Genomic DNA, 12,662 nt, shown 5'->3' with positions numbered 1-12,662 from the left:
TTCAAGTTACCAGGATTTTTAATGCATGGAAAAACAAAGACATGGTCCCAAGAAGTAGTTTAAAAGGAGAGCATGCAGATCTTTTTTATCCCTCAATGAGCTCAAAACAAATATGGATCATCCTACTTTTTCCAAAAAAGAATTTTCTCATCCTTCAAAAAGAGCCATAAGGGGCAATGCACAAGCTCTGGCACCAGCCAACAATGTAAGAACCCTTCAGCACCTCAGACATATGAAAGAGAAAGACCTAGAGGTACCAAAAAAATGCCCAGTGAAAGAAGGCAGCCAAGGGATTTGCTGGAACAAATCTGTCAGTGCATCTGCTGCATGGGAAATGCAAATAAGTCAAAGTGAATCTGAGTTTGGACTGAAGGCTGAAGTTCAGGAAGGGAATGAGACTACACATATTCCACAAGATTACTAATACTGTCCAGAGAGTATATGAGACACTCCTATTTAGACTCTAATTGAGAAAGAGAATGCATTTGATTAACAAGTTCAAAAGTAGGTGTGTAATGAGCCTGTACTGCAATACAATACTATGGCTATATACAGACATTCAAACATTAGCTTATATACAAGACTGATGCATGATGCAGAAGAAAAAAAGACAGGGACAATGTGGTGGGTTTTCCCCCACCCCCATTTTTGTAGACTTCCAAGAATAAAGAGCTAGTGATAAATAAATTAGATGCCTAACACTGCTTTTAATATAGGACTTTCTGCTTTAAAGCTGTCAGATAAAAACAACTGAATTTCAGAAGGTTCCTCTCTTCCAATCTCTCCAACCTATAAAAGTCTTTCTGAAGGGCTGCACAGCCTTCTGAGGATCAGCCTCTCCTCCCAGCTTTGTGTCATCAGGGAACTTACTGAGGAGGCATCTGCCCCTTCAGCCAAGTCACTGATGAACAACTTAAACAATACTGGGCTCAGTATTGAACTTGGGGGACACCACTTGTGACAGGGCTCCCACTAGACCCTGTGCCACTGATTACAAACCCTCTGGGATCTGCCATTCAGTCACTTCTCAGACCACTTCCCTCTCCACTCATCCAGTCCACACTTCCTGAGTTGGCCTATGAGGATATTGCAAGACACAGTGTCCAAAGTCTTACTGAAGTCGAGGTAGAAAAGATCCACTGCTCTCCTCTCATCCATTCAGGAAGTTGTTTCATCATAGAAGTCAATAAGGGTTGGTCAAGCATGATTTACTTTTAGTGAATCCATGCTGACTACCTCAGAACCCCTTCTCATCATCCATGTGGAGGGAGCTTGCTTCTAGAATGAGGTGCTCCATCATCTTTCAAAGGATTAAAGTAAGGATGACTGGCCAGTAGTTCTCTGGCTCCCCTTTCTTATCCTTTTTTTGGGCCGGTCTGACACTTGATTTCTTCAGTCCTCAGGCACCTCTCCCAATCACCCTGACCTTCCAAATACGCCTGTGAGCAGCCTCGCTGTGGTGTCTGCCAGCTCTCTCAGCACTCATGGATACATCCCATCATGGCCCCCTGACTTGTGGATGTCAAGTTTGCCTGTACGTTCTCTAAGCCAATCTCCCTTGTTGAGGCCAAAGTCTTACATTCCTTTAGTCTGGTCTCCTGAGTTAGAGGGCTGGTGTTGCCAGTGAAGACTGATGCAAAGAAGGCATTCAGCAACTCCACCTTCTGTCCATCCTCTGTTACCAGGGTCCTGCCTCCATTTAGCAACAGGTTCACATTCCCCTTAGTTTTTCTTTTGTTATTGATGTATTTGAAGAAGCCATCTGAGGACTTCCAAGCCAGCAAATTCACAAAACAGCTTCCCCAAAAACACTGCTAGCCTATGGACAAAATCCAAAGGCTGCTGTCAGTAGCACTGACAGTAGCACACTGAAGTCCACATCTGCAGTTTTACACTTCTCTTAAATCTCCCTCTTAGACAGTAGGTGCTTTTTCAGTTGCATGGAGAATAACATCAGTTCCACTAAAGGTACAGCAATGCACCAGCTATTTTAGTCCATTTCTTCAGGAGTTATAACCCTGATGTACTCTGTTACCTCCTTAGCACAGTTCTGCCGTATTCTTTTGACAGAAAGTAAGAAGAGAGCAGAGCAGCTATTCATAATTGTGCTCAACTGCCAAGGAAAGTGAAGCAATCCCTACTCCAGAATGTACTTCTGTGAAGTACTCAGGGAATCGGTGTGGAATCAAAGTGAAATGCAGAAAATGATATGAAAATGTTAGATAAAATTAACTGGAACAACTTGCCAATATTAGATGCTATTCACTAAGATTTGAAGGGGCTCAAAGATACAATGGATTGTATCAACTTAATCATGCAATCTCCTGCTTAAAACCAGGTCAACAGTTGAGGTACAAATGTTGCCCTGACACTTGTACGTGTCAAATCAATACAAAAAGTAAAAAAAAGTAGTGGACACCTAAATAAATATTGCATACTGGCAAAGATTTTTAAAAAGCTGTTTTTAAAGGGAATTACTGCCTCACAAAACAACTAGATTTCTCTGTAGACATCACCAATTACATGGATAAGAAGGCACTCCACTGAAAAAAAAAACTAGGAAACAAAATTGACAGTTTTCAAAAGACATCAGACAAGACTCTGAGAGAAACACAAGCAGATCTTTTGTATGAATATTGAACTCATCAAGAGACAGAACAATGAGAAGGAAGATGAAGGATACCAGAAAGTGAATGATTACTTACTTGTAATAAAGTTACACAGAAACCTTTACTGCAACATGGATTATTATACATAATCATAAAGAGAGAGAGGAGATAAGCAAGTAAGAAAATGATGAAGATTTGTTGGTGATCCCAATTTATTTGGGAGAGTAAAGATAAGAACTGACTACACAATTGGAGAAACATCTTGCAGCACTGACCAGGGAACAAAATGTCAGAACAAAAAAATCACTGCAGATCAAAACAATACAGACAGGAAAGTACATTCCTAGCTTTCCTTATGAAAGCTAGGTCTGAGTGACCATTACTCCTCAGCAGCATGATCTTTTGATTACGAAACAGACATCCATAAAAAAAAAATCTGACTTGCTTATGATGAAAGCAATTTCCAGGATCATCTTCTCTAGTTCTCTGCTCAAACCATGTCCAGCTGGAGTGTGCTGTTTACAGTTTTATCCATTCTGAACATCTCCGAAATTGCAGACTCTGTAGGTGCTCTGCACACCTCCAGTGTTTGGCCTTCCTTACATTGATAAAGGTCTTCTCTTATATGTAATTAGACTTCTCAATGTTCCAACTTCTGTCACCATACATGTCTGGGATCAGTCTGTCTTTGTCTTCTCCATACCTGCGATTAGGTGGGTAGCTGCAGACTGTGGTAAACTCTGTCAATGTCCAGAGGAAAAAAAACAAAACACTGCAGATTCAAGTGATACAGAGAGGAAAGTACCCAACATGGTACTGTACCCCATTCTGCCTCACAAGTGCCAAACAAAAAAAGAATCACGTCTGCAGTCTGCTTGTTATGTTCATGCTCCCAACCCCAGGCACAGCTGGCCATCACTGCTGACCCCCATTCAACTTGTCCTCCAGGATTCCCACGCAAAGTTTTCCTGAGGACAGTTGATCCCAGCCTGTACTGCTGCATGGTGTTGCCCTGACTCAGCTGTATGACTTGGACTTCACAGACTTCCTGTCATATCATCTTTCCAGCCTGTCCCTCTGTCTAGCAGCCCTGTCAACCACAGTGTCAGAAACTCCCCAGCTTGCTGTAGGGAAGCTGACATGCCTGTTGAACATGCTGGTCTATGCTCACCCCAACATTCAGATCATTAATAAAGATGTTAAACAGTACTGGCCTCCATATCAGTCCCTGATAATTAGCCAAAAAAGAAGCCAGGAAAAAGTTTACAGATTATATACAGACCTCTAGCTTGATGCAAAATGACTATTCTGAAGTCGTACCTTCAGTCTGAAAATTGCATCAGTGAGCTTCTCACATTATTAGGAAAACTTCAGCTGTGGGTTCTCTTGAGATTTAATATACAACTCCAGAAACTTCTGGAAAAACAGAACACTGGCAAAAAATCACATAATGTTATATAACATTTACTGAAATGGGAATTATTTTAGCTAGCTTCAGAGAAAGCAAGGAAACAATAGGACAGTAAAGAACAGGTTTGCTTCATTCAGCTCAAGGCACTGTTAACTCATGTAGAATCTAAGACTAACAACAACAGCATTCAGAAGCATTGGTATCATGGGCTTTTTGTAGCTTGAATAAAGAAAAGCTTAAAAGCTTATACTTCTTACTATATAGGTCAAGTCAATTCCAAAACCTCTGTCAGGATCTCCTATACCAAGAAAATGGGAAAAACATGTTCAGTAACATATGGGCACACAATCATTCTCCAAAGCACCTATGACAAAATGGGCTTTCTGCAGGTTGAGCAGCTGTAATCACACTGCTCTGCATTCCAGATGCTGGAGGATAGGTCACCTTCAACCATGGAAAGTGACTTCGTTCTTTTGGGAATACAGAAGTACAGGATTATTTGGGATGCAAGTGAATGGCCATTTAAGAGGTTCCACTCCCACTCTGCCAAGGGCTGGGACACATTCCACTAGATCAGGTTACCCAGAGCCCCATCCAACCTGGTCTTGAGCACTTCCAGGGATGAGGCACCCCCAGCATCTCTGGACAGCCCACTGCAGTGTCTCACCATCCTCACAGAGAAGAATTTCTTCCTAGCACCTAATCCAAACATATTTACTTTCAGCTTAAAGCCATTTTCCCTTGCTCTATCACTACACACCTTTGTAAGAAAGTCCCTCTCCAGTTTTCTTGCAGGTCCTCTTTAGGTACTAGAAGGCTGCAACAAGTCTCTCCAGAGCCACCTCTTCTCCAGGCAGATAGATCTCAAAGTTTCCCTCTTCTTCCCAAGTACCTGACTGTGAAGTTTGACAAATACCTATTCTGCTGGTTCTCAGAATGTTTCCTTAGAACAGATCTAGACAGACAAACTCCTACAGCTGTGAAGGTACCTGACTGCTCCTACACTGGCAAACAGGTACAGAACGGCAGCTGCGGAAGCCACTGGTGGAGCCACGTCCTGAAAAGTGCTTTTTCCCCTGTCTCTGCTTTTCCTCAACTGTTTAAATGACTTGTTATTAAATGAATCAGCACTGACCACTTCAAACACCCTTCCTGACGCGTGTTGCCAAAAACTCCCCATTAAAAAAATGAACCCCAAAATAATTAGACTGGAAATGGGTAGCAGCAGTGAAGGAGGATGTCTAGATTTTAAAGAATGCCATAGTATTTATGCATGGAAAACTGAACTAAAGACACCTATCCCAGTGAAGAAAATATTCCTTATTTTAAAGAAAATCGTGGTGCTTCACGCCAGAAGCCATGTTTTCTGAACTGCATGCCACATGCTTTGCAAACTACTGTACAATGATTCTTTTTCACAGTTCAGCTATGTAGATAGTGAAAAATAAGTGTTAGCAAATAGGCTTAATACTGTGGCTTAAATTTGTCATCTTTGTCATCTGTGTCACTCTTAAAAATGGGCCACATCAAGGTCTGAACAGATCTAGTTTAACTCTGTAATACTCCAAGTTTTAAAACCAATTTAAATTGGTTTAATAAGTATATGCAGTAATGACTGTAAGGGTAATTTCTCCTGCTGGAAAAATAGGAATCTTATACCACTGCTGATAGCAAATGTACTCTGTTACAACATAGTCTATACGAAAAAAAAAAACCAAGCTGCAAAATGCAATTAAAAAAAAAAAATAAAACAAAACCAGCCCTCACAATTGCTGAGGAAAAACAAGCAGGCAAACACATGTTTACAATATTACAATGATGACGATGTGCAGTACAGTACATGAATTTAAATAAGAATCAATGCAGCTTTTTTTTTTTTTTTTTTTTTTTCTTAAAGAAAAGATTTAGCCCCACATGAGAGACTGAAAGTGAGTTTGTCAGACAAGGCACCTTTTGTTTCCTCTGCTTAAAATAAGTAGTGAAAAGCAGCAGGAACATTCTGACTATTTTTTCAGTAGTATACAAGTATCACATAGCGCTTCTCGGATTTTAACAAAAGGGTAAACTGTGAAGTTAACTTCACAGTAGGAGCAAAGCCCTTTGCAAGCGCATTTTGTACAAGCAGAAAAACAAAGTCCTGAGAGTTACTGCACAGCTTATGCAGAATCTACAAGCAAATTCTGAGACTAAGAAGTACTCTATAAACACCATTCTGCATAAATTTCCCGAACAAAGCCAAGCAGTGAGATCTCAACTGAGCAATCCAGACGGAACGGTACAGGCAGAACTGACAAACCACTACAGTAAGTGGGGCATTTTACCAGGCAGGTGTAGGGAGCTCCTGCTGACACCATCAGCACCTTCAGCCTGAATCGGAACAGAGCTCAGAGCTCGTGCTTCAAGGAACACACTTGTCTCGAGTCTGGAGCGCCTCAGCAGGAAAACAGTGAGCTCTGAGCGCTCACAAATGCTCAGACACACGGTTTACAGGGAAGTGAAAGCCGCTCAGCCCTCCTGGAAGATGCTGTCACAGGCTTTGTGGACAATGAAAAATTATACATGACACACTTCTCTGTGGGTTTCGTTGCAAAGGTAATAAGATCATTTGTTGTTAAACAGTACTCCAGAGAAATAAGAACATCTTCACGTAAATCTGTTAAAAGTACAAATTTAACATATGAAACTAAATTCAGCTTTTGCAACTAGATATGTTTCTGACTGCTCTTAAGCTTCCTAAAAGAGGTCTCCCTATTTTATTCCAGTTGTTTTAGGACTGGAAAATTAATTTAACTTTACTTTGCCTTGGAAAAAGTGGTTCAATCCCTTTGAAAGGCTCTGCTGTACTGACTGTGACGTCTCCAAACAGAAAGAAACCCACACATTACCATGATGGGTACAGAAACACAATTACCCATCAGAAAACCTCCCTATAGCCCAGACACAGAAATGCAAAACAAGGCTTACCACAGCTTGTTTCCAGATAGATTATGAAGATATAAACACAATTTGACCTCACCAGGACTAGTTATTTTTGTATAGCTGTTACATATTGTTTAAAGATTTTGTACAGGTAGGTCTTGACTTGCTAACTTTATTGATCAGTGCTTAGAGCACAAAAATCCTACACAGCAAACACTGTGCCGTTTTCAGACATTATTTTTCAAGAAACAAAATTCTAAGGAGTACGTCAAACACCAATTTTGTAACTAAATGCCTGGAAAAAAAAACCCAACAGGAACAACAACAAAAAACACCAACGCCAAAGTGACTGGCATGTAATTACTTAGCAGAGCATGAAAAGCCCGATTTGGCGGGGGGGGTTTAAGGTCATTGAGCACTGTGCGGGATGTGCTAAAAGATCACCAAGACAGTTTGCCCATTACCGAACCTCTTAAAAACCGGGCACTACCCCGGGGTGCAGCAGGAGCTCCAATCAATGCAACGCTCAGGCCAGACCGCGAAAACACAAAGCTCCGCCGAAGCCCCTGAGAAGACGAGCGCTCTCTGCGGCGCCGAGCCGGGAGGAAAGGAGCGCGCTCCCACGCGGGCAGCCGGGAGCGCTCGGGCGGCGGGGCAGCCCCTCCGCGCCCCGGCTCGGACCGCAGCGCCCGGCGTTACGCAACGCTCCCCCGCGACCTTGCGGGGAACTTCGGGAGTCTCTCTCGGGGACGGACGTGCGAGCAGCATCACCCACACGGCTCCGGCTCCGGCAGCCGCCCGCGGCCGGCGGGACCCCGGGACGGGCGGGAGGGGGCGCGGCTCGGAGCACCGGCGCGGCCGGAGACGGGGGGGGACGGAGCGCCGCGACCCGAGCGCGCAAACTTCGCCGGCGGCCGAGCTCCGTACCGGGCGGGCAGAGCCTCCCGGAGGTTGCGAGGGGGAAGGGGGTGGGAAATCGTTCTCCCGCGGCGGCTTTCCTACCTGCGACACCAGCGGCACCAGCGTCTGCTCCACGGAGCGCGTGCGGATCTCCAGCCCCGCGTCCGCGCCCAGCCCGGACGAGGACGACGAGGAGACGCCGCTGCTGCTGCACGGGGACGTGGCCATAGCGGGGGAGCCGGGCCGGGACCCCCTCCAGCCGCGCCGTCGCCGCCACCGCCGCGCTCCCGCACGGGCAGCCCGCGCCCGCCGCTCCCCTCACGCCGCTCCGCCCCCGGGGCCGCCGCCCCCGCCCCCGCCCCCGCCCCGCGCCCGCCGGGCTCCGCCGCGCGCCGGGCGATGCCGCGCGCGCGCGCCCAGCCCCCCTCCCTCCCTCCCTCAGCGGCCCCTTCCCCGCCCCTCGGGACGGGACGGATTTAAAGCGGCAGCTCCCGCCCGCTCGCCTCACGCCGGGGCTTACTGCCTACCCTGCCCTGCCGCTCCTTTCCCGCGCCTGCTGCCCCCCGCTCCACCCCGCAGCCGGCGGAGGAAGGGAAGCGGGAGTGGTCCCGCCACCACCGCTCCCACCCAGAGTTTCCCCTCCCGTCTCGCTTGGGGCGGGGGAAGGTCCCTGCCCGAAGCGGGAAGCCGGAGCAGGCGGTGGCTGAGGGGCTCGCGTGGCCCGGGCCGGTGACCGGCGCTGGGCTGCAGCGGCACCGGCTGGCCCGGGAAGCGTGGACTCGGTCGGGAAGAGAGGGGCGCCGGTGTGGGGGCCAGGCAGAGGCTCCAGGGCAGCCGCTCTCTTCTTGGGAAGGGCTGCAGTCACGATTCGCCTACTTTTAGCGTCCGGGGGGCTGATGAGGTGTCTCAAACTAAACGCCATCGCCTTCTCTCTTAGAAGCCTCACGGCGAAAGGGAAAAAAGGGGTTTTTTCTGGCTTTGGGTGATTTGTATTCCGTACCTGGCCGCTCTTAGAGAACAGCTATCGTGCTTATCCGGGTTTGCCCAGCCCTGGTGCTAAAGCAAGAACATACGTGATTGATGTAGCAAAGAGAAGGCAAAAGTCATTCAAAGAAATAAAAGTGGTTTGGTTTGTGTTGTGGCGTTTGTTATGGGCTAGATTAATTTCTCCACTTTATTTAGTAACCTGTACTTGAAAAGTACCCGTTCGTGGATGCTTACAGGTCCCATTTGGCTTGTATTTGGTACGGCTGATTCTTGTACAGGTTTGTCTGCCCATCACTGTGGGCAGGGCACGGAGCCCTTCTGGCTGCTATCCAAAGCACCAAGGTGCACAGCAGCTCCAGCCGGCACTGGACAGTAAATCACTCCCACGAAACTGCTTCGTTTCCTGCTCAGAACTGCTCAGCTCTCGCACAACGCAACTCCGTAATAGTGTCTTTGGCTCTTTTTATGTTTTAAATCAGGGACTTTGTATCATTTTATGTCTTCGAAAAGATTTCTGACCCTTTTTGCACATAGCATCTTTTCCATAATTTTGAAACACAGACATGAGATAAAGGACAATATTTGTTGTCCTTTAGAGTCCTATGGACTTATCCATATTTATTAAAAAAGAAAATTGCCAGAGCTGCAAGTATAACACTAGATAACGATATGACCCTATTCCTAGCTCTTCAGGAAATTGGTTTCCAGCATGGTCTCATATTTTCTAAAATGACATCTTATATAACATCAAGTGTTTCAGGAGAGAACTGAAGGCTTAAACCTGCCATGGTACAAAAACATCTGAATGATGGTGTAGACTTGAAATAAATGCTAGTCATGCTTGATCAAAGTGGTGTAGAGCACACTTGAGATTTCTAGTTCTGTTTTTTCTCCCAAACTTCTCATTTTCTTACAACGTCTTTTGTTCTTTTTCAGGTAATATGTTTTTTTTTCTCAATAGCCATATTCTAAGCTCTGGCACCAACTGCTTTCTTTTACATTTTGATACAGTACTGAGGGCAGATATGGTTGCAGCCTCCCCAAGACTCTACACTCCTACGAGAGAGTTCTGGATCATGAGCAGAAACATCCACCAAAGTGTCAGTAACACTAAAGAGGAGTGCATTCCTTTTCCCTCTTCCCCCTGTTATTCCAACTTACTGACTATTTTATGAATATTGCTGTAATGCAAATTAACTGTCATCAGCATCTACAGATACAAATCCATTATTCATGTCAGAAATGCACTAGAAGGACATGAACACTTGGATGCACATGTTTATATAATAATTTGTTTATAATTTGACTATTTGTGTCACTTAATTTCAAAGACAGCTGTCTGTTGTCTTCAACAGAATAACAGATCAGACATTCCAGGAATGACATTTTCTCATTCGAAGCAGCAGTTACTAACCTCTGTTAGTAACAGAGGTTAATGATTAATGTTGAAGATTGTAGCTTTTTTTTTTTTAAAGAAAAAAACATTGAGTTTAAAAGTGGCACAAATAGTTTAAAGATAATTTCTTACACTTAGTGGACAAATCATGTGAACATTGCAACGCCTTTCTGCAAACAGAAGTCCTGTTCCCAATCTACCACTTTGTTTTACTGCTTGCATTTTCTTTCCACTTGAGAAGCAGCGTTAGTGGGTGGTGCTAGTGACAACACTGTCTAGCTCTCCCAATTTTCCCCCTCAGGTGCTTCCAGTTTTAAGCATGGAAACTACTGCTCTGCTTCTGTAATCCTGTGCTAGGCAAACAGAGAGCATGTTGTAATGTTTTTAATATAACACCGCACTAGCATGCTGCAGACTAACATCTTTAAAGACACCTTGAGGAGTTCATCAAACATCATAGCCTGGAGCTTAATTGTGCTTTTTAATTATGTTAAGACAATTTGAATGAGCCAGTATGATAGATTGCAACCACACCTTTGGCATGCCAACACATACCTCTGAGGGAGCGCACTGTGCAATGCACAGCAGTAGAACATTTTGTGTATGATCATCATCAGCCCACAAAGCCCATCACCCCACAAGAACATCCCTGGTGGCTGCAGGGTGTGAGGACCACCCACTGGCCACGGCAGTCTCGTGTTTCCACTTGAGTTATCACTTGAGTTACCACTGTTCAACTCTGCCTTTGAACATGTAAAGCATTTGAAGCATGGAGGACAAGAGAAATGCCTAATGGACTATATTTCTAGCTTCATAACTTAGTCAGTGGTCAAGGGAAGGAAGTGATTCATATCCTCATAGCATTATGAACATGTCAATTTGGTCCTCCTTGTGTTGTTTCCAGACTTCACTCAAAGAGGTGACACTTGCTTCTCTGTCCACGATTTCCCATGAGCTTAGCTCCTATGACTGGTGACAGGTTTCTACACAGAATGTAAGCCAGCTTTCCCTTGTCCAGCTCTTCACTTGAATTGTTCCTGTCTGAGGTAGCTTTTGTGGGAGACAGCATTACTACCTAGCACAGTGCTGTGCCAAAGTTCTCAGACAAAAGTGCTCTTCCCCACGCTCTGACATTCTGTCAGGGATGGCTGTTTCGAGCCTTTGTGTGTAGTTGAGCCTCTCACTGTGGATGCTGACCTCTTAGCTTTGATGAGAATTATATGAAACGTATTAATGAGCATACTAAGCATATCTTATGCTACCTGTGCCATGGCTTGTTTGAAGAAGTTGTCAGTCAGCCTCAGTTTGATGGAGCAGCTGGCACCTTAGCTAAGATGTGTGTGTTCCCTGGCCTGTTCAAAGCAAAACAAGATCGGTAACACTTAAACGGTTTAAATTATGCTTTTGCTAATCTGGTCATTTTGACCAGCATAAGGTTCAGCTGTGAACACAGAAGCCTTTTCCACATGGAGAAACCTTCTTCAGGAAGCAGATTATAGCTGTTCCATATGTGCTGTTGAGGCACATGCAGCAAAGCAGATGCCATTTAACCAGCGAAGACGGGTTTGAACTTGTGAGCTGTGAAGAGGAGCTTAGCAGTTTCTGTCCACACAGAGCAGTTGGCCTAGGAAGCACAAACTGCAGGGAGAACAGGGAAATACTAGCAAAGGCCAGCTGATGGGATCAGAGGGCTTTTTAGTCAATTTTGATAATGAGCGCTTTTCAACACATACTTATAATGAATAAGACATAGGAATTAGCTAAATTATTAACACTTTGAGGATGAATTCCAAAGGGTAATTGGTCTTTATCCTCCCACAGAGAGCATCCCAAATATCCAGGGGTGAGAGGAAGCAGTGCCTCCATTGCTTTCTTATCTCCCAGCTGCAGTCTGGAAAGCAGAGCTGAGTGGGCTAAGTGTCAGATTGCTCCCTTTCTTTTTCCTCCAGGTGAGATTAAAGTTATAACAGTGTGGGAGGGGAAAGCACATCAATCATCCTTCCAGATGAAATTTAGAAATCCACTTTAAGATTAAGCTTTTCCCTCGATTGCCTCTAGTTTCCTCTAAAATTTGACAAAGTCATATTTCTTTTTTTTTCAGCGGGGATGTTTTGCAGGCAGCTTGTGAAATCAGTAATTTTAAAGACGGCTAAAAAATTTAGGCTTTTGAGAAATGTCAAAAGATGGGAGACAAGCATTGCGTGAAATGTCTAATCCTGATTATTAGTCGTTATTAACTCCAAAGTACATTACTTCTTTATAAAAACAATCAATCTTTTATGTTTGCTTCATACCCCATAGGAAAAAGACTACTTTTATTATTTTTTTTTTACATAGAAAGCATTTTATGTGACTCTACAATAACTATATTTGTCATTTTGTGAATTTACTAGTTTCACAGTGGGATTGCAACAGTTATTACAAAAACTATGAAGAAGAG

The 12,662-nt window shown here is 44.5% G+C and overlaps 1 protein-coding gene and 1 long non-coding RNA gene across 2 annotated transcripts in view; both read right to left on the bottom strand.

Moving 5' to 3' along the window:
• The window catches only part of CTNNAL1 (catenin alpha like 1), a 57,715-nt gene extending 49,543 nt beyond the window's left edge, over window positions 1-8,172 (bottom strand). Inside the window, exon 1 of the mRNA XM_064431012.1 lies at window positions 7,942-8,172. Coding sequence (XP_064287082.1) covers window positions 7,942-8,067 — 126 coding nt within the window. The 5' untranslated portion in view covers window positions 8,068-8,172. The remainder of the gene's footprint in view (window positions 1-7,941) is intronic.
• Window positions 3,081-6,647, bottom strand: LOC135306687 (uncharacterized). The gene is made up of 3 exons (XR_010367473.1): window positions 6,342-6,647; window positions 3,930-4,041; window positions 3,081-3,349 (listed from the first exon to the last, which is right to left on the bottom strand). It is a non-coding gene; the product is annotated as an uncharacterized LOC135306687 (long non-coding RNA).
• Window positions 8,173-12,662: the final 4,490 nt, after the last annotated feature.

This window comes from Passer domesticus, chromosome 1, assembly GCF_036417665.1.
Source record: "Passer domesticus isolate bPasDom1 chromosome 1, bPasDom1.hap1, whole genome shotgun sequence".
Classification (NCBI taxonomy): domain Eukaryota; kingdom Metazoa; phylum Chordata; class Aves; order Passeriformes; family Passeridae; genus Passer; species Passer domesticus.
This window is presented reverse-complemented; position numbering and strand designations above follow the sequence as displayed.